Raw genomic sequence first — 22,172 nt, 5'->3', positions numbered from 1 at the left:
AGGTCCATGTGGACCCAGCTGCTGCGCACTTACATGTCCCTGGTGCTGTGAAACGGGAGCACGTCACAGTGCACTAGAGAACTGTTTGTGCGCTGCAGCACAGGGCACATGGACTCGTGGTGCTCAGCATGACAGTGCAGGGGAGATTCACACCCCAGCTGCCACGTGTGTTCGGGTAGCTCTGCTCTCAGCCTTCCACACCCCACCCTGGGGGCTTGTTCTCATTTCTTTGCCCAGTAGGTCTTAGACTTTCCCCACACCTGATTACGGAATTGGTCTGTCTCTCCTCACGCACCCTAGTTCCTCCCACTGGTTCCCAGGCCCTGATTTCTCACTCAGCCGTTCCCCAGCTCCCCCTTTCCTTGCTCATCAAGTCACACTGTCTGTCCCCCAACTCGCTGTTCTAGTTCGCCTGTCTAGCTAACCCAGTCTGCCAGTCCCAGCCCCAGGCTCTTTATCCAGCCAGCCACCCTCTTCACATCTTCCTCCCTGTCCCACTTTCTCTCCCCACCACACACCAGCCTCCAGGATCGCAAAGTCCTGCCACCACCACCCCATGGGCAGAGCCGACCTATATGTAGGACGATTCTGGGTGGCCGCCTCAGACCCTGAGCTCTGTGAGGTCTCACGGCAGCCCCTCAGCCATCCTGGAGATGGGTCCCAGTGTGGCTGGGCCTGGGAGGTTACTTTGGGGAACACCCTGGTGTGGGGCAGCAGCAGGGGTTGGCCCCTCTCCTCCACTCTCTGCACTGGTGGGATCCAAACCCTCCCAGCAGCCTGCTCTGCCCAGCCCTGCCCAGCCACACCCACTCCCAGAGTACTGACATCAGCTTCACCACCGCAGCTTGAAACTGAGGGCCCTGGCTGGGGAGAAGTGGAGCCCAGTGGGCTGGGAGAGTGTGGTGGGGTGGAGTGGAGCAGGCTGACCGGCCTGTCCATTCCCACCATGGTAGGGAAGGTGGGGGGAAGGTTCTGGTGGCTGAGAGCAGCAGCAGCAGCAGTTCTGAGGCTGGAGCAGCCTGGAGCTGGGTGCAGGGAGCTGCTGGGGTGAGTGACGGGGGCCTTCAGCACAAGCCCAGTGCAGAGATGCCATCTGCATAGAGGCCTCTCAGGCCAGCCTTGGAGGGGGATTGTAACCCCTGAGGAGGCTGGGGAGATGGGCCCTGCCACCTCGAGCATGAAGGTGGGTGCCAGTGGCTGCCACCAGAGCAAGTGTCTGACCCGCAGCATCCCTGTAGCACAGCCACAGCCTGGGACGTGTGAGGGACGGACTGGCAGCCTCCCTTCCATTCCTGTGATGGCTGTTTGGGGCACCCCTGTGCCCAAGGAGTGGGGCTGTGTGTTTCCTGTAACCAACCCCGTTTCTAAAATAGCTGCTCTTTAAACCATTGTGTTTGCTTTGCACTGTGCCCGGGGCACCCACGGGGGCTGCCGCGCTCCTGCTGCTCTCCCAGACATGGTGTGCAGGGCATGGGCACTGCCCACGGGGTCCCAGCTGGGGGTTGGAGCTGAGTGCCTGAGATGATACAGCGCCTGTAGGACGGGAGCTGGCTGGGGGATGAGGCTGGAAGCCACCAGAGCCCATATGCAGCACCCAGCTGAAGGGCACCATGAAATTTAGAGCAATTTAGCTCCCCAGATTCAATGGTGCCCCACTCAGCTGCATGTTTTGCACATCAGCAGGAACAGCCCTGACTGTATACAATGATGAGGGACAGCAATGAGGATGGGAGCAACCCCCCCCGCACCTTACCAGGTGCAAAGATTGGGTCCCTCAGGAGAGTGGGAGGGGAGCCCTCGAGGTCAGGCCGGCTTCTGGGTGCAAGAGAGGACTCAGATGCTTTCACTGGCCCATTTCCCTAGGAAAGTACATAAGCCAGCAAAGTGCGCTACAGAAACAAGCCCACTCCCTGCTTACACCAAGTTAGGTAATTTACATCTGCAAGGGCCAATATAGTTCAAAATCTTTAAACTTTCAAAGGCCTGGTAATGAAGAGCCTTTTTACTAATTTTTCCCTCCTTCCTTTTTTATTTATCTTTAAATTCTCAGCAGGTGCAGAAACCCCCCTCCACGGTACCTGCTGCCCTCAGGAGAATTTTACGTTTTTCCCTTCAATGCTCAAACCAGCAAAGGGATAAGAAGGAACACAGCCTGGAGCTCCAGTTGCCGGGGAACTGCTTAAACTGTTGGAATGACAGGAAAATATTCTACTCTTCTCGGTGCTATTTCACCAGAGTGTATTCGTGCTGTGGAGTGTTAAAAAGAGAAGAGTTTAACATAAAACTGATAATTGGCCTGGAGTTGGAGCGTTAACTACTGAGTCACAACAAACGGCGCCATAATGTGACAGCCTCTGTGCCGAATCTGCCAGGCACCAGAGATTTTTAATTTTCTACTATTGGTTTGCACAAAACAGCCTGGGACGTGCTCTGGCCTCATGCTAATTCTGGCCATCCCGGAAGGTTCCTCCCAGTCCCTGGTCACCCTGTGAAAGTGGGAAAAGTTCTCAATAAATGCACCAATCTCCATTCATTTCTCCAGTGACTCTGGCCCAGGGTCTGGGCCTGGATTTTACTCTCTGGGTTGGATTTTCCAAAACACCTCATTGATGTTGGAGTTTATGCACCATTTCAAAAGTGACTCAGAACCTTTTCAAGGGCCATTTAGGTGCCTGGAAATGCAGACAGGTGTCCAGTGGGATTTTCCAAAACTTCTTGAGTTTAACCGCAGGCACATGTAAGACTCCCTCAGGACAGCTCGCTGCAGTTTTAGACAATGACATATCTTTTAAAATCTGGCCTATGGGCACATTGGAGTAACTGGCTCAATGAAAGTCAATGCAAGTTTGGCACTCAATTCGTGCTGGCAATATTCGAAATCCCAGAAGTCAGCGGTTACAGGGGAATGGTCACATTATTTGCACGCAGGCGACAGTTTTCCTTAATTTCTTCCCTGATAATGATCCCACTATATCCCAGTATTTTCTGCCAAATTATCAGCTACCAACTACGGTCACAGGGCCTGTGGTGCAGACACAGCAGCACCACTAGTGCCCGAACAATCAACCAAATCATAAGCAAGCTTGAGCCTCGCACAGCCGGCAGCTCCTGGCTAGGTCACAGGTCCCTCCCAAATGAGCACCACCCCTTGCCACAGGTAGCACAGCTGGGCCACGACCCTCCCGTGCCGGACTCACACTCTGAAAGTAACAGTAAAGTGGGGCTGTTCAAAGGCAAAGGAAAGAGTGAACAGTGAACGTGAAAATGGGAACACATCACAGTCACACCAGGGGATCCTCAGTGCCCAGTGAAAGGAACAGTAACAGTAACAGCTCAGTATTAACAGCCACAGGACGTGCCCTGGCTTTGTTCATTTCTTGTGGGGGTCACAGGCACAGAGCACACTGGGGGTTCAGGCCCTTTAGTCTCAGGGGATTTGCCTGTCAGGACTGAGGTGGCTGATTCTTACCTGAACACGTCACTCCAGCATCTTCTGCATGAGAACAGTCACTTTCACCCCAATTACTCTTCCCACAGTCCCAGAGAGCAGACTCAGTACCACGACAGGCAATTTCATCCAGCCAAATTGATCCAGATCCTGGTCCAAAATGAGCTTCCTCGTGGGCACTAACAGCAGCTCCACATCCCAGCTGCTTACAAACCACTTCAGCATCTGTCTCATCCCATTCATCATCACACACCGTCCCCCACTGCTCCTGGTGTTTAACCTCCACTCTCCCGGCACAGGGGCTGCCTCCATTCACCAGCCTCAGCTCCTCAGCACCTGCACAGAGAGAGACACAGAGCAGGGTCAGAGCGAGCAGGGAGCCCCATTCCCAGCGTTATCACAGCAGAGTCTGTGTCTGGCAGCAGGGATTTGTGCCCACAGCCGGGAGACTGGGACATGCCCAGAGCTGCCTCATGGCACCACTGTTTCCTATTGCAGGGCTCACACTGGGGCTCTCAGTGTTGCAGCTCTGCCGTGTTCTCCTCAGTCTGGTGATTTGGATGTTTCTACCTGTCCCGTGAGAACCTGATGAAAGGTGCCAACTCCCGGAGTTTCCCTTATTCCAAATGGCCCCATCACCTGTCCCTGTCGCTGGAGCTGAAGCCAGCAAGATACCACCGTCTCCATAAAGTCTGTCAGTTTGTGGGAGTGAGGTTGATCTGGGAAAATTTGGCTGCCATCTCCCACTGAAGCCTACAGGGAATAGGGCTGTCCCTGTATGTCCCACAGGGCTGAAGGGGACCCAAAACTGTGACCAAGCAGCAGAAACCCCATGAAAGGAAGAAAGGGGAAGAAGGGTGCTGGGGGAGAACAGGCAGATTCAGGGGTTGCAAGGGAATGAGGTAAAGATGAGGAATGGGCCAGTGAGAAGGGTGTGGGAGGTTCTGGAGAAAGGGCTGGAGGGAGGGAGGGACAAGGAGAGAGCCTGTACTGGGGCAGGATGGAGAGATGGGATGAAGGTCTGGAAGGGGGTGAGGAAGGAACAGGTGGAAGGAGGTGAGTCTGGAGTGGGAGTTGGGCTGGAGGTCGGAAAGGAGGCAGGAGTGAGAAATGAGGAGATGTGAAGCATCAGGGTGGGAGGGAGAGAGTGGGAGGGAGAGCAGAGGGGCCGCGGGAGACACGGGGGGAAGAGGGGATCTAACGGGGGAGAAGGAGGAGGGAGGGATGGGGCTGGTGATCGTGTGTAGGACAGGAGGGAGGGGCTGTAGCACAGGGCAGCAAGAGGCAGAGGAGGACATGGGTGTGGAGCAGAGGGTGGGAGGGAGGTGAGGTAGCCTGGAGTAGGGTCACTTATGGGAGCACTGGGGAGGATGGAGAAGTGTTGCGGGGGGGTAAGGAGATGGGGAGAGGCTCTGGAGCAGGGGAGAGGATGGAGCATTCAGGAGGGGAACAAGGTCAGGAGTGGGAAGTGGGAAGGGGCACAATGGAAGGAGATCTGGGGAGGGGAGGGGAGAGGTCTCTCGCCTGGGGGCCGTGCTTCCCAGGGCCAGGCAGAGACACTGTGGAGGGAGGGGGACAGTGAAGTTTTGCTCTTTGACAATGTTGAAACCAGCCCTGTGGTGCTGACGGGACATTGGGAAGTGAACAGCCGACGTCAGTGGGAATTTCTCCAGTTCATCCCCAGCAGTAAGAGAAGCTCCGTGTGCCCATGTGAACCTGCTGCCCTGGCTAGTTCAGAGCCTGTCAGGTTTTCCCCCCAGCTCCCCTCTCCTGCCAGAGGACATGCCCCCGATGGGGCGTGAAGGCAGAACTGGGCAATGGATGGCGGTTCCCATCTCAGGGGAGGGGAGGGTAAGCGCCGTCCCCAGCTGAGCAGCCAGGGGGCGCCGTGCAGTGCGGAGGCAGCGAAGGGCGACTGGTCCCCTGTGGTTCTCACCCCGCAGGGGCAGAGGGGCCGAGGGGATTCGAACCGCCCGGGGCAGATGGAGGAACGGGGCTGGGCGGCTCTGATAGTCTCAGGTCTTTTAACCTGTGGTGCTCGGCAATACTGCTCATCCCCACCCCCCGCGTTTCCTCTCCCCACTGCCCCAGGGGTCGGGCGCCAGCCCAGTGTGGGGCCTGCGATTCCAGGCCAAGAGCGGCTCCTGGGGATGCAGCTCAATGGGCCGGGCACAGGACGGAGCTGAACCACAACGGCCTCTCTGGCCTGAAATCGGCGCAGCCACACGGACACGAGCGCCACAGGCTCCAGCACTCAGAGCAGGAAGTGGGGCTGGGAAGGACAAGAGCTGCCCAGGCATTTCTCTCTGCCCGGGTCTCCGGCGGTGCTGGAAGTGCTGCTGCACCCGCTGGCGTAACACGGTTTCCATCCATGCCGGGTTTGCAGTTTGGGTAAACGCTCTCAGGAGCATCACACCACAAACTGCTCCAGGGTCCCTCCCTGCTGGGCTCTTCCCAGCCTCCTCCCCTGGGCTCCTCTCCCTTCCCTCCCGCACCTTCCACCTGGCCTCTGCTCTGCAGCCACTGGCTGCTCATTCCCCAGATCACCACCAGACACTGCCCCACTCCCTGCCGCGGGCTTTTCTCCCAGTTCCCAGCTCTGAGATCCAGCCTCACAGCCCTGTTTTCTGTAGAGCTGTTTGCATCTCTGGGGCTGCGCAGAAGCAAAGTTGGCAGCTGGGAGAGAGGCCGTTCACAGGGAATGTGAGGCGGAGTCACTGCAGACATAACCGTGGGATACTGGCTGGAGCGATCTGGTCGCTGGAACAAGGTTTGCAGACCCAGCCCTGTCCCTGTGCTTGGCAGCAAACACAGACACCATTCTATTGCCCGAAGTTACAGCTACCTGACGAATGCCACTGTGCCCTTGGAGCAGGCTGGCTGCAGCACAGAATGGCTGAGCTTGGGATAAAATATTTATGGAACCTCCCTGGAGCTCAGAGAACTGGGCAGTTCACACCAGTATATGCCCAGACCTCCCTGTTCTTTCAATGCCCAGTACTTATAACGCTTGTGTTGGTGAAAGTACCAAAGGAAACCCTTGGGCAGGGGTGGCCAACCAGTTAGGGAGGAGGAGACATAAATAGAGTGCAAAAAGCCACATGGGGAGAGTGCAAAGAGACACGTATATATTTATAGGATAGATAGATAGATAGATAGATAGATGAAAAGTGGCTCAGTGCCCTCCTCCTCCCCCAGAGACAGGTACTCACAGCCTTTTGCTCGAACCCAGTCCCCCTCCACAGAGCCAGACACCCCCAGCCTCTCTGCTCTGACCTTATCACCCTCCTCTGCTCCACAGCCAGGCACCCCGAGCCAGCCCACCTCTGACTCAACGCCCTCCCCCTCCCCCAGAGCCAGGCACTCCACAGTACTCACCAGAGCCTCCACCCGCACTGCCATTGGCCCAGAGCCACCACCACCACTGCTGCCATGTGCTTCTCCCACCCAGTGCTGGGCCATGTGCACAGAGCAGGGACAGCGCTCCTGGTGAGCAACTCTGAGGCAGAGACGCATTTAATGCTGCAAAGACCAGCATGCAACTCGAGAGCCGTGACTGGCGCCCCTGCCCTTGGCCTGGTGCACGCGAGTTAAAAAGGGGCTTTTTTCAGCCAAGTGATCTCAGCGATGTTCACACGTGGGAGGGCCCCAGGCTCTGACACTGCTCTAGCTCAGTGCTCACACAGCCCTGTTCCCTGGCACACGGTGGAAAATAACAACAGCCGGCAGTTCCCTTGCTCAGAAATCCCCCAGCCTGTCCCTCCAGTGAGCTCCAACAGGCTTTGTTTCTTTGCTCCTCTAGGAGCCCAGTAAGAATTCCTTCAGACTGGGATGGAGCTTCAATAGACACAGTCAGAGACCAGGAACCTGGCTCCTGCATTGGTAACACAGGAATCCCCTGGCTTTAGCTCTGCCCTGACCACACCCCCGGAGCCTTGGGGAGGAGAACCCAAAGTCTACATCCGTTCTTACTACGTACAGCATCTTGATTGCTGCCCCTGTTGAGCCTACAGGTCAGTGCTTGTCATCACCATTGACTTCCATGAGGTCTGTGATTGTTTTGGGATTAAAGACTCCCTCATGGCAGCTACCAGCTCCTTTCAGGACACCCAGGGCTGGATTTCCAGTCAGGCACAATATGGCCGTGCCTAGTGACACCAGAGCACTGGAGGTTGCCAAGCGTGTGATTTTCTACATGCCAGTTACCAGAGACTGGGGGTGGGGGTGCGGGAGGTTAGCATTTGTGAGTTGTGGTATTTGAGCCACTTTCTTCTCTGCTGCTGATGGCTGCACTGCGTGGGAGTTCTTAGGAGGGAGGGAACCCACTGATCTGCCCCATCACTGAGGGGAGGCTCCACAAGCCCCTTGTGTCACGTCCTGTCCTGTCCCTTTGGGTAACAACTGCTGCAGGTGCAGGATTCTTGCCTGAGGGATACAGAATTTATTTTCCTGCAGAAAATGTGCTGCAGTTCTGCCTTCAACAACCAGAGGCTGCTGGGGCACCAGAGCAGCCTGAGCTGCCTGAGGCTGGATGGTTTGCTGGGCAGCAAAAAACTGCTACTTGGTGACTGTATAAATCATGGAAACTGTCTAGAGGACGGTGCACACGTGTTCTCCAGTCCAACAAAAGTGCACTGAGCGGGACACGTGCCTGACATCACTGTGTGAAACTCTGCCACATACAGCTGAGCAGTCATGTATCTTGTTCTAACCCCCCTACATTCTATATCAACCTCTTGGGAATTTAAAATAGGAATTACAAGTGCATGATGGACAGGCAGTTTGCACAGGACTTTCTAGGTCCCCGTCCCCAGCTCACCACACAGTTACGGAGCTGTCTGGGAGACACACGTCAGGGCAGGTTTTTCTCTCTGACACCATTTCAGGCAATGCTGATTTTCGGGTTCAGCGACAGTTGCTCTGGCTGGTGCAGCAGCATGTCGGGTTCCCATGTAACAGCTACAGCTGAGCAGTTTGCTGCCTGGCCAGACCCCTGGAAGATCTGATCCTGCTAATTCCAACCCTACAGGTTCCTCTTCCTGTATGTATTTGAAGTATGTCTGGGCTCACATTAGACTCTAAACCGATTTTAACCAGTTCTGGAGTCTTTGGGTCGGATTCACTCCTGAATTGCCCCAGCACATACTGCCATAATGCATTGCCTCAGCCCATGCCCGGCACTAGTGTTACGTCTGCCTGGAGCTGGGATGCAGCTTGGCAAAGAGCCTGGAGCCCCCTCTGTGCTGGCAGAATGAGAACAGCCCCGAAACTAGGCAGGGGTGGCCTTGAGAGAATGGAACCAACATGGCCGTGAGAGACGCTGATACAGCCCCTCTGCCATGCAGCTTGTGCTGGTCGGGCCATTCTAGGCTCCAGGGAGGAGTCTGTAGCAGAAGTACTGAGGGGTGGGGATAAATCCTCCTGCAGGCATAGCGCTCAGTGCCCTCCTGGGCAAAGGGCATTGCGCGCGATATCTGGACAAAACAGACATTTCTGCGGGATTCCAAATTATTGATGTATTTGTTTGGATTTAAAATCCCAAAACGATGCCCAGGCAGGGGTTTTAGCACATGGGCACATTGATAACAGTCAAATCCCAGCAGCATAAAGTGACCATTACAGCAGGATCTCAGCGAGTCAGGCATCTACAGAAAGTTCTTCACACCCCTTTCTTGGCAGTGGAGCACAGCCTGGGACCTTCCCAACCCTCACCCAACAACAAGTGTCTGTTGACAAACACCCAGGAACTCATCAAATTTGGACCATTTTGTCCCAAAGGGGAGAGTAAATTCAAAGAGCGCTGAAGCCCTCACAAAGAGCCCCCGGCAGCCACCCCTCGCCTTTATAAAAAGGGAAACCAGCTTGGAGGCTCTGCTGAACACAGCTGTGGACGTTTTGCTCTCTCCAGGAGTTCAAGGTGGAGTCCCAAGCAGAAGTCCAGCCCAATCTCAGAGTAACAAAAGACTCAGTATGAGTGGGAAGGTCCAATCTTGAAAGGAAAAGTAGAATCCTCCTACCCAAGTACAGATGGCAAACTGACTAAAAGTTTCCAGCCGAGTTCCATTTAAACAAACACCCATAGGGAATAACAGAGGAGACTTACCTGTTACGTCCTGCATCAGGAGGAGAAGAAGAAGCAACCACAGCACCACAGCACAGATATGTCCCTTCATTGCCAGTCTGACTTGCTGTCCCCACATGTCCCTGCACTAGCTGCACCTCCAGACCTGCCAGGGCTCCTCTGAGTCTGACAAGTGACAACAAAGCAGTGGAAGGGAAATATATAGATTCAGAGGCTGCCATCAGCTGCGGGAAGGAGCCAATAGCAAACCCAGCTGCCTTTTTAGTTATTATCAGTGGTTTTATCTGTCACTTTATGCAGCTAAAACAGCCAATAAAACATGAAACCAACAAACATCTCCATATATGAGTGAGGAGCCCCTCCCCACGTCAGGTTTCCCAGAGTCTCACACCATCGGCTACACCCAACTCCCGGCGTGGGAGGGAAAAGTTTGGTACAAACTGTACCAGTGTTGTTTCTCACCCTGGCAGGGGCTGTGCGGTACTGAGCACCAACTGGGGGACATTGGAGGATGATTATTTTGTAAACTCGGGAAGAAATCCCCTGTGTCAAAGCTGATCAGCACAAGACCAATCCTCAGTGCAGAACGTGCCCTAGTGGAGACAAGGAGAAGTTGGTAGAACCAGGTTGTGTCACTCAGAGCAGCTGTTGTGCAGGAGGAATTGTCCAGCACCGCCTGTTATATTGACAGTTCTTCTACTAACAGTTCTTGGGGTTTCCTGCCGACACCATGAGCCTTAGTGACACAGGTGGAGCTTGGGGCCTGCTGAGGAGGCCTTGTCCCTCTGCTCCAGTACCAGCAGGCCCTGTGCACAACACCCCCTTCAGTGCTGTCAGTAGGGGGAGGGCTTCTTAGAAAGAAGTTCACTCGACCCTTAAAGGAAGAGGCACAAGGCCGGGGCTCGAAGCACAGAGCAATGACTGGCTGACACCCACCTCCATCAGACTCTGACTGCAGAGACTGTTCCAAACACCTGGGTTACAGGAAATGTCTTCACCTCGTTACCCGGGTGTTTTCTCCCCCACCGCACGTCCTGTGTGGAGAAACTCCCACAAAAACCTGCAGTGATCACCTGATCCTCCTCCAAATCCCTACCTGAGACTGCGCTGTGCTGTGTTTCTGGGCACCGCTTGGCCGTGACCAGCTGGGCAGGTCGGGAGGTGTGACTGTGCCTCTTGCCCTCCCTTTCCTCTCTTTACTTTTAGTGACCTTCCCGTCCCAGTGCTGCCGGACCCCTCACTCGGCCCTTCCCCTACTTAACCAGCAACGGCACAAGAGGAAATGGCACCAGCTGCCACCAGGTGAATTCACTTCTCTGTTATTTCTCTCATCTCCACTCCTGTGTCTGTTTTTGGGTCTTTGGGACTGTCAGGCCCCAGAGCTGGGAGTGTCTGCGACTGAACGGGCCTTTGCGTGCGACACAGGTATAAATGGAATGACAGTCTGATTATGAACGATAATTGGTCCATCTCCTGCTTTGTTAACAGAGATGTTAAAGAGGAAAGAATCCGGCCGCACCAGTTAAAATACAAATCAACCTGGCTTAGATGAGATGTGAAGGCTGCTATGAAACGTAGTAAATTACTTGCCCAGGCCACTAACAGCAGGTTCCTCACTCAGGGAGCTCTCTGAGATCCTTCTTAAGTGAATCAAACACAGAGGGTCAGAATCAGGAAGACTTTGTTTACCACCCAATTACAGCCAACTGTAAGGACAATTACACTAAAACACAAACTGGCAACTCAACCAGAGGCAGATTAAGGTTTAGAGGGGCCCTCAGCCAGACCAGTCCCATCCCTGTGCTGCTCCTTCTGCCTACAGCATTGCCTGTGGGTCCATCTCATTCTTCCCCTTGCTCCACCTCATTCTACCCACAGCCCACCCCATTCCACCCTGCACTGCGTCCTCACAAGCCCTTTGCTTCTTTCTACTCCCTACTCACTGCAGCCCCCCGACTGGAGATGCTCTGCCCTGTGGCCACAGCAGAACGTGAGAGCTCCCCAGCCCTGAGGTCCTGGAAGGAAGCTAGAACTCCTCCAGTTCCAAGGAGTGCAGCTGAGGTCTGGGTGCTGGGCATTCTCCCACGGGGGCTTCTTCTGGGAAGCAAATTTAGGATCCAGGGACTTGCTGCAACCATTGCATCTGCGAGGGCACAGGACGCCTCTTTTTACAGGTCCCACCAAGTGGCCATGGCCACTGGGCTTGGGCCCCATTGGGCTCACAGCTAGTCTGCTACTGAACACCAGGAAACAGAGGGGTCATGTACTTGTCACTTTATGGTGACTTTTCACACTAACGAGGAGGAGCACAGTGAGTGGAGAGCACCAGAAGTGGGCAGTGTCAAACCGGTTTCCCCTTTCCTATCATCCTGATGAATGTCCCAACTTGGGGTAAGGGTTGCCAACTCTCCAGCATTATCCTGGGGTTTCTTGGAATTGGCGTCAGTCTCCCAGGGACTAGTGAATGCGATCCTGGTGAATTTAACAGGCTCTATTTGGGCAATGACATGACATCACATGAGGAGAAAAGCATCTCCTGGAATAGCTCCATTGAGAGTTGACAACACGTCCTTTTTTCACTGTAGACATCTTTTTCTACCCTTTGTCTTAATGTCCCACACATGCAGGACAATTGTTGATTTAGGTCTCAGCCCCCAGGCCAGAATTGTCATTCCAAGGGCAGGAAGTTTGGTTTATTAGCTCTTTGTTTCAATGATTTCAACACACAAATGTGGTTTCGTTACACAAATTCCCGAGAGAGCCATTAATTCCAGCATCTGCAGTGGCTGAGTGTATCCCAACGTACACACAGGAAAATATTTTAAAATCTCATGGCGTTAGGGTAAGAAGTCACACTACTCCTTTGCTGCATAGGCCTAGAACGACTAAAAAGCCCATCAGAACATAAGGGCTACGTCTACACGTGCACGCTACATCGAAATAGCTAATTTCGAAGTAGCGACATCGAAATAGCCTATTTCGATGAATAACGTCTACACGTCCTCCAGGGCCGGCAACGTCGATGTTCAACTTCGACGTTGCTCAGCCCAACATCGAAACAGGCGCAGCGAGGGAACGTCTACACGCCAAAGTAGCACACATCGAAATAAGGGAGCCAGGCACAGCTGCAGACAGGGTCACGGGGCGGACTCAACAGCAAGTCGTTCCCTTAAAGGGCCCCTCCCAGATACACTTTCATTAAACAGTGCAAGATACACAGAGCCAACAACTAGTTGCAGACCCTGTATATGCAGCACGGACCCCCAGCTGCAGCAGCAGCAGCCAGAAGCCCTGGGCTAAGGGCTGCTGCACACGGTGACCACAGAGCCCCGCAAGGGCTGGAGAGAGAGTATCTCTCAACCCCCCAGCTGATGGCCGCCATGGAGGACCCCGCTATTTCGATGTTGCGGGACGCGGATCGTCTAAACGTCCCTACTTCGATGTTGAACGTCGAAGTAGGGCGCTATTCCCATCCCCTCATGGGGTTAGCGACTTCGACGTCTCGCTGCCTAACGTCGATTTCAACTTCGAAATAGCGCCCAACACGTGTAGCCGCGACGGGCGCTATTTCGAAGTTACTGCCGCTACTTCGAAGTAGCGTGCACGTGTAGACGCAGCTAAGAACAGCCATACTGGGTCAGACCAAAGGTCCATCTAGCCCAATATCCTGTCTGCCAACAGTAGCCAATGCCAGAAGCCCCAGAGGAGGTGAACTGAAGACAATGATCAAGTGATTTGTCTCCTGCCATCCATCTCCCGCCTTTGCCAAAAGGCTAGAGACCATATCTTACCCCTTGCTCATAGCCGTCTATGGACCTAACCTCCGAACATTTATCGAGCTCTTTTTTAAACTCTGTCAGAGTCCTGGCCTTCTCAGTGTCCTCTGGCAAGGAGTTCCACAGGTTGACTGCGCATTGTGTGAAGAAATATTTGCTTTTATTAGTTTTGAACCTGCTACCCATTAATCTCATTTGGTGTTCTCTAGTACTTATATTATGGGAACAAGTAAATAACTTTTCTGTATTCACTTTCTCCACACCACTCATGATTTTATATACCTCTATCATATCGCCCCTCAGTCTCCTCTTTTCTAGACCGAAAAGTCCCAGTCTCTCGAGCCTCTCCTCATACGGGATATATTCCAAACCCTTAAGCATTTTAGCTGCCCTTTTCTGAACCTTTTCGAACGCCAATATATCTTTTTGGAGGTGAGCAGACCATATCTGCATGCAGTACTCAAGATGAGGGCATACCATAGTTTTATCCAGGCGTAGTAAGATATTCTTCGTCTTATTTTCTATCCCTTTTTTAATTATTCCCACTGTGCCTCTGTTCATTATCAAGCACACCTTAGCTGTCACAAAAACAGTTATGTAACCCCCCTGACATGTCTTGCATTGCAGCTCTTTTAGCTTCTCTTTTACTTTCTAGGAGCATTTTGATATGCTTTAACATGTTATATGTAACCTAACCTTGCACACTCAGGTTAGGCCAGGTAAGTGTTTTACAGAGATCTCAAAAGGTAAATATAAACAGGGATTTATCATGAAGTGAGTGTGTTTCTAGTGGGTCCTGCAGGGGTCACTTCTTGGAATTTTGTAACTTAATTTTTTTTTATCAATGATGAATGTAAACAAAAACTCATCGCTGATAAAATTTGAAGATGACAAAAGCCTTAGGGGAACAGGAAACAATGAAAATTTAGGTCACTGGCGCAGAATGATGTAAATTTCCTGGTGATTTGGACACAAGAAAATAACATGTTCTAATATCACCAAATCAAGGAACAAAGGATGCAGAACATGGGATGGGGGGCCTTATCCTAGGTAGCAATGACTCTGACTAAGATTTGGGGCTCATGGGGGATAATCAGCTGAACGTGACCTCCATATATGATGCTGTTTCCACAAAAGTGAAGGAAATCCTTTGATGTAATGAGAGGGCACTATTGAGTAGGAACACGGAATTTATATCACTTCTGTCATTGGCACTTGCTCTACCACTGCTGCAGAACGTGTGTCTGTTATATTGTGTGAAGCCACTGAGTTTAGGAAGAAATCCCGTGAACACAGAGAGCTGCTTTTCTGTTTATTCCATCCCACACCACAAGCTACCACCAACCAAGCTGGACTAACCCTGTAATTATAACAACCAAATCTCTTACAATGGCAGCCCAATACACAACATATTCCTCCCCATGAATAAAAATATCACCCTTAAGAGAACGAACCCTAAACTTGGGAAGGAGAGTAGACTGCCTCAGTTCCTGGCTAACTCTTGAGATTATTTTGCCACATATTTGAGTGTTAACCTTAATTAATGGCCCAGCCATTGAGTAGACCTTTGTTCTCGAGGTAGATTACAGTGAACATCTGTTGTTCTTGTACATGGTGGTATTAGAGGTGTGACCTTGACTGTGGGCCTGGGACTCGATGTGTGAACAGGTGAGGCTATTGAGTCAGCCTGATCAGGGAAGAGGTTTGTGTTTGCCACAGAAAGTGATGGAGGAGGAGAATCAGGAACAGGTGACTCTTAACTTGGTATCTCACTGGTAGTGAGTGAGATCAGGCAACTCCACTAAAGATGTGTCCTGGGGGCAGGCATAACCTGGCAACAGATGATCTCCATTTCACTGTGAAAGGAGATCTTGGGCAGTCCATACAGTGTAGGAAACAGTGAGCGGTGATGGTGGCGGGGACCCCTTTAGCTCCAGAAGCACAATTCTGAGCCAAAACCAACTGACCAGGACGAAAGGTTCCATCTTTTGCCATGGACACACACCTGATGACTTGACCCTGCTGAAGACATTGCACAATTTGTCATGGTCCTGAAGGTTTCAGCAGATCACAGCAAGTATACAGATGACTTCCCATCATGAGAAAGGCAGAGGACACCACTTTGGTTGTAGCAAGAGGTGCGTTTCTGTAGGACAATAAGGTGCCCAGATGCTTTTGACGAATTTGAAAGCTTTTTTCATTGTCTGCAAAGGAAGCACCTAGTGCAGAGCAACAAGTCCATCCTCCTGGACATGTAGGGGACAAGACTGGGTGAGACCTGAGAGCCCAATAGAGATGTTCCATGAATCTCTGGGTCCATAACTTGGGTAGTACTGGATCAACATGAGTTGCTGTCTTAACTCGAGTAGCAGTGATGTGTGTGTTCTCTGCGTGCTCAAGTTAAAAGATTTCCTTCTTGACAATGTATTTAGGCTTGTCTGGGAATGGTATCCTGAAAAGACAAAATGCATATGCAGAATGGATTGCTGATATCTGTTTTTGTATGTGTCCAGAAAGCAACAATTTCCATTGTGCATATGACTAGCCAGCAACAGAGTAGGAGGCGGAATGCCTGTGTGTGGACAAAATGGCGAGGTCAGAAGCTGATGGTGAGTGAGAAATGTAAACTTACGTCTGAATGGGTACCGATGAAATTTCTGAATCCCAGAAATGATTCCCAAAGCATCATGCACAATTTCTGCAGAGTTAATTCATTGCTTAATATGCATGAAAAAAAAAGCTCTTGAGATATCTTCTCCCAAAGGGATAATGCTCCCACTCCGTAAAAGGAGTCATTTCAGCCAACTGTTAAAATAAGGAGGAATCAAACTGCATCAGGACCTCTGAGTTTAGCCATGTACATTTCATCATCATTTAGCTTTCTTAAATGCAACATCACAGACTTCAGTCCACTCTCAGGCCTTGTTCTGGCCAAGGAGTTCATGACGTGGTTTTAGCAGTCTGGTAACCGTAAGATAAATATTCCATACCAGTTCAATAGTCCTAGAAATGAGAAAAATTGACTAACATGGTGAGGTTTTAGGGAGTAGGTCTTATCCACTTCGGCCCTGCAACACTTAAGTCTATTAGCACCTTCTTCTCTTCTGTCATGTAATTTGTAATAACAAAAATATCAAAATGCTCACTATAGATGTGCCATTACTCTGCAGGTGATTCTGTAAGGGGAGTCACAGCTTTCCAAAAAAAAAAAAAAGGCTCTCCCAGCCGCTGGGGTTTACGTCAGTCAGAACAAAGAAGTCCCTGGTTTTAGTTTCTGTTTGTACCAGCTGTGTAACAGTCAGTGGACACCCACCACCCTGTCCTTGACGTCCTATTCAGAACAACAAAAGATTTGTTTACATATGTTGGCTTCTTCTGTTGCAGGAGACAGCACAGGAATCCCATCCTCGATGCCATGTTGTTTTATTGTTTGGAATCAGAGATTTTAGGAAGAAATCCCTGGAACACAGAGAGCTCCTTTTCCATGTCTTCCACCCCATGCTACAAGCTAGAACCAATCAAAACTGGCTATGCTAATCCTCTTACGATATAACTCAGTTACTATGACAGCAATCACATCTATCACTGTGACAACCCAATAAGCAACCGGTGTCTAATTCCGGTGCCCAATATTTAAGAGGGATTCTCAAAGACAAGGTTAGGAGATGATTCAGTCACAATCTTCAAGAACCTACATGAATACAATTTTCATAAGAGGCTCCTAAAACTTGAAGACAAACTTATAGCAAGATACAGAGGCTTGGAATGGAAGGTAGGTAAATTCAGGCTAGAAACAAAGCTCTGTTTTTGAATACTGAGGTTAATTACCCATTGGAATGACCTACAAAGGTAGCTGTGCAGACTCCCTACAATATCATTTTTCAATCAAGACTGGAAGTTTGTCTAAAGCTGTGCTCTATTCAAATAGTAATTAATTCAGGACTGCCCTATTGCTAGAGATAGATTAATTAGGCGAGATGCTCACAGTGGTCTTTTCTGGCCTTGTAATCTGTAAATCTGTAAATCTGTAAGATTGTGAGCCGGCCATCATCCCACATGGTTAATGGAGTTGTGCTCCATTTTTCTATCCCACGACACCAATGTCTATAATCAAAAAAGTTCCAGAGGCAAAGCTGCAAGTCATATGTCCACTTCTTCTCCCGGAAAACAAAAGGTGGCAAATAAAAGGGTTTAAGAGAGTGTGAAGAGAATATAGGAAGCTGAATTCTGGGGAGAGATAGCCTAGCTGAGCTGAAACAAAGGCAAAAGTAACAATCGAGCTCTGCTGCAGGACAGTGTACACTAGAGAACAGGGTAGCCCTGGATCTGAAGTTTGAACTTGTACAGGTGATGCTGTCGTGGTAATCCACTGGTATTGGTGGTGGAATTTGCTCCCAGTGAACACCAGGTGCATCAGTTGCTCCATCAGCCACTGTTCCTTGTTGTTGTTGTTGAGGAATTGGGCTACTATTATCTCCCCCTGCTGTGTGTCCCATTCCTGCTTCGCCTTCTGGTACCGCAGGGGTCATCACTCCTGCAGAGCCTGTTGGTGAACACCTCATCCCTGTCCCTCATCGTTTTCCTTTGCTGCCTGAGAGTCCTGTCCCACAGAGACTGGTGGGGAGGGCTGGTTCAGCTGAGGTGGTATCACCAGCCAAGAAGATGGCAAAGTTTATTTTTATTCAGATAGATAAAAAGAAGCCCTCTGTTTCCAGGCCTCAGTGAATCTCAGATGAGAATACGAGATTCATGTTGCTGATAAATCGGGAAGACACACCCTACAGTGGGTGTTTAGTCTTTAGTAAGAAATACCAAGCCAATAACAAAAGTGAAGCTAACAGATATTTTGGAACATAAGCTTTCGTGGGCAAAGACCCCCTTCAGGAGATGCTGCTGAATTCTGGGAGAGATAGGAAACCTAGCTGAGCTGAAACGAAGGCAAAGGTACCCATCGAGCTCTGCTGCAGGACAGTGTAGCCCTGCATTTGAAGTTTGTACTTGTGGAGGTGATCCTGCAGTGGTAATCGATGGGTACCTTTGCCTTCAAAAGCTCATGCTCCAAAATATCTGTTAGTCTGTAATGTGCCACTGGACTTCTTGTTGTTTTTGAAGACACATGTTGACTCGGCCCCTTGCCTGATAAAAGTAAAGCCCTGTCTCACCACAGCTGCAAATTAGATATCAGAAATGCAGGCTGTGTAGGTATCCCAGCCTTAGTTTCACCATTCATTTACTAAAATTCATGAAAAATGGCTAATTACAACCATTTTAATCAAGTCAAGGTTTCTTCTGATCCCAAAGAACCAGCCACAAAGCAAGATCAATATAAAACTCTGATCTTACCCAATATTCAGGAAATCTAATGGCGCTGACATAAGCTTTTTCTATGATTTATCCGGCAAACTATGTACCCTTCAGTGGGCCATCAACTTGAACATTCACAATGTGCCAAACAATTTGTGTGGAACTTAAATTCTTCATTGTGTTATCACAGGAACAAACACATTTGAGATACAGACAAGTTACTTCTCCATTGACACCTGACAGACTTTGTGCAAGATTTTAGTCAATTTTATCAGGATAGTTGCAAGGCTATCTTACGTTATGTACTGTATATTTTACAAACTTTGTGTGTCTGTCTTTCTGTCTATCAGTGTATCTGTGAAAGAATTCCTCACACACCATAAGAGCTCGGACCACCAATTCTGATATGCAGCTTCCTCTTATCATAGCTTCAAGCAAGGTAAGGGTTTGGTTGTGGCAGGGTAATGGGATGTAACTGAAGTTCAACTGCATCTCTTAAAATGGAAAGGGAGGTGTTTGGTAGTGGAGACCATTATAATTGTACAATGACCATGGGAGCTGGGTTAAGCGCAACAGCAAGAGGCCAGCGATGGGGATCATGATAGCCAGAAGCCCCCTAGGCCGGCAGGGGGCAAGAGTCTGGAAAGGGATTTTTACGTACTATATGTTACACAGAGTTTGTATCTCTGTTTGTCTGTGTCTCTCGGCCAGCCAGGGGACATGCGCCCCTTCCCTGGATATGCCCAGCTCAGTTGTTCTGGAGAGGCACTTCACCACCATCCCAAGCTGCTGTGGTGAGAGAGAGCTGGTTTTGTCCTCTCTGCCTGTGACAGCCACCTTACTAAAGCTCTCATCCCCAGCCCCACTCAGAACAATGTTCTGTGTGAAGAAGAACACAATTTATTTGATTTAAGGACCTGAAATTGACCTGTGGTGAATGACTCATTCTTTTGGGACTGGGAGTGAGACACGTATCTTTCAAAGGGATGGAAGTTTTAGTCTGCATCTTCAAAAATTACAAGCATTCCTGTGACACCTTGCAGACTAGTGTATTTGTTAAGATGCACTTTTTTTTGGACAAAACCCAGGTGAAAAATGGAGATTAAAAACAGAACCCAGGACTTATGTTCCTTGGAAGGGTGTGGGGCGAAGGGATAAAATGTGTAACCTGTCTGTGACAGGACCAGTTAATGAAGCAAATTGGGTTGGATGTGTTCCATTCCTGAGACTATCAAAAGTGGGGAAATTGCCCTTGTAATGCAAAAGATAGTTAAGATCCCTTTTCAGGCCAAGGTTGACAGTGTGAAATTTGCAAATGAATCCCAATTCAGATGTCTCCCTCTCTAATCTTGTGGTAAAATTCTTTTGTAAAAGAACGGTGACTTTTAAATCCCTTTTTGATTGTTCAGGGAGGTTAAGTGTGTTCGCATTCCTGATGTTGGATTTATGTCCATTCATCCATTGGTGCAGGGTGTGCCTGGATTGGCAAATGTGCACGCGAGAGGGGCATTGCTGGCACATGATGGTGTATGTCACATTATTCAACGTGGAGGTGTATGAGCCCCTCAAGATGTATCTGATTGGTTAAGGCTGTGTGATGATGTTGCTTGTATAGGTACGTGGACAGAGCTGGCAATGGGGTTTGTCGCATGTACAGGTTGCTGGGTTGATGCTTCTGTGGTGTGATTGGTGGTTGGGCAGCTGCCTGCAGGAAAGGACTGGCCTGTTACTCAAGGCTTGTAAGACTGATGGATAATTTTCCAGCATAGATTGTAGACAATCAGTGATGTGATGGAGGGGTTTAAGCTGTGGACTGTAGGTGATGACAAGCTCGTTCTGCTATTTTATTTGTTAGGCCTATCATGAAGTAGGTGACTTCTGGGTATTCATCTGGCCCTGTCAATTCTTTTTCTTACTTTCTGGATGGGCAATTAAGTTTTAGGAATGCTTGATAAACTTTCTATGAGTGTTTGTCAGTGTAACTGGAGCAGATTCAGTTGTATCTCAGGATTTAATGTAGACAATGGGTCATGTGATGCGAGCTGGATGGAAGTTGGAGGCGTGTATGAAGGAATAATGTCAGTAGGTTTCTGGGATATGATGGAATTTATGTGACCATCATTGATTTTTACTGTAGTGTCCAGGAAGTGGATCTCTTGTGTGGACTGGTCCAGGCTGAGGTTGACAGTGGGGTGGAAACTGTGGGTCTACAAGGGTCTCCTTACCTTGGGTCCATATGAAGAGGATGTCATCAATATAGCACTGCTCTTGGGCTTGGCCACTCCAGAGGAGGGATGGGACTGCCCTTGCACTCACTGAAAGTGAAAGCAAAGGGTGGGGGTGGGAGTGAGCACTGGGTGGGGGCTGCCTGTGACCCTTCATGCACCCTGCACACTTTATCCAAAGAACTAGATATACATAAAGTTGCAGACAGTTTCGAACAGAAGGTTACAATGAGACATAATGTCTACCAATGTTCTACCAAATTTGGTTTTTGTCTTGGCAGAAATATTCATCTTATATATTGCTTGCTAATAGGGAATTCTTCTCACCATGTGTGTAATTACATATGTGGCTTGACTTCAATCCTTATACTCTGGGTGGAGCACAGACCATCGACAAGTCTCCTCCATTTCTAGATGACCCCAGAGGTGTCCCAATTTTTGTCCTTCAATATCTGTAGATCTTCTCCACGTTGTACGAGGCCTTCCTCTTCTGTGTTTTCTTTGAGCATGGATGTGAGCTCTTGAGGGACTGTGCTGGAAGATGGTTTTCTGAGAGTGTGGCCTAGGCAGCCCCACTTCCTTCTCTTGATTTGAACATCAAATGGTCCCTGTCCTGCTCTGTTCCAAAGCTCCTCATTTGTGACCAGGCACTTTTATGAATGTCTGCAGCTTGTAATTGGAAGACGTTTTAGTGTGCCAGGTCTTGCATGCCTCTTGGTGGTCACTCGATAAGGAGCAGGACGTCTTCATGTCACCCACCTATTTGTGAGTCTTGTAATGGCTGATCACCCTGATTCTGGAGCCTCAGCTCTTATCACTGAAGGGGCAGGTGTTATAGCTTGGGGAGTTGGGGCTCAGGTCTCACTTGGATAGAAGATCACGTTCTTCACATTTGGGTTGAAGGTTATCAGTATTTTCTCAGCAGATGTTTTGTGTGACCTCCATATGGGATGAAGAGTCTTGATTGCCGCTCTTGCTTTCCCTATTCTGGCATTGATATCACTGTCTGTTCCTCTCTCTCTGCCCATAATTCTCTCCGAGTAGGTGAACTGCTCTACATCTTCCCGGTCATCCCCTCCCAGTGTGATGGTGGTGCTGTTGGACTAGGTGATCCTCATTGTCTTGGTCTTTCCCTTGTTGATTGGCAGTCTGGTAAGTGAGGCAGTTTTGTCTAGTGTTGCAACCTTTTCCTCCACACTTTCATGTTAGTGTGAAACGAGGGCGACATTTTCAGCAAAATCAATGTCCTCTTACAGTTTGTAAAGTGGCCACTGAATTCGCCATTGATGGCCATCTGTTGTCCTGGGACAATTTCCCCTTTATGCACCTGGATTCAG

General features: G+C 50.0%; 1 protein-coding gene across 1 annotated transcript in view; it reads right to left on the bottom strand.

The window, feature by feature from the left end:
• LOC142013733 (scavenger receptor cysteine-rich type 1 protein M130-like) overlaps nucleotides 1-22,172 on the bottom strand; it is a 114,325-nt gene that overhangs the window by 32,985 nt on the left and 59,168 nt on the right. The window contains exons 13-14 of the mRNA XM_074995542.1: nucleotides 6,288-6,306; nucleotides 3,470-3,776 (exon numbers count right to left, since the gene is read on the bottom strand). Coding sequence (XP_074851643.1) covers nucleotides 3,470-3,776; nucleotides 6,288-6,306 — 326 coding nt within the window. The remainder of the gene's footprint in view (nucleotides 1-3,469; nucleotides 3,777-6,287; nucleotides 6,307-22,172) is intronic.

Source organism: Carettochelys insculpta, chromosome 1 (genome assembly GCF_033958435.1).
Source record: "Carettochelys insculpta isolate YL-2023 chromosome 1, ASM3395843v1, whole genome shotgun sequence".
Lineage (NCBI taxonomy): Eukaryota > Metazoa > Chordata > Testudines > Carettochelyidae > Carettochelys > Carettochelys insculpta.
The sequence above is the reverse complement of the archived record's forward strand: the minus strand, read 5'-3'. Positions and strand labels throughout refer to the sequence as shown.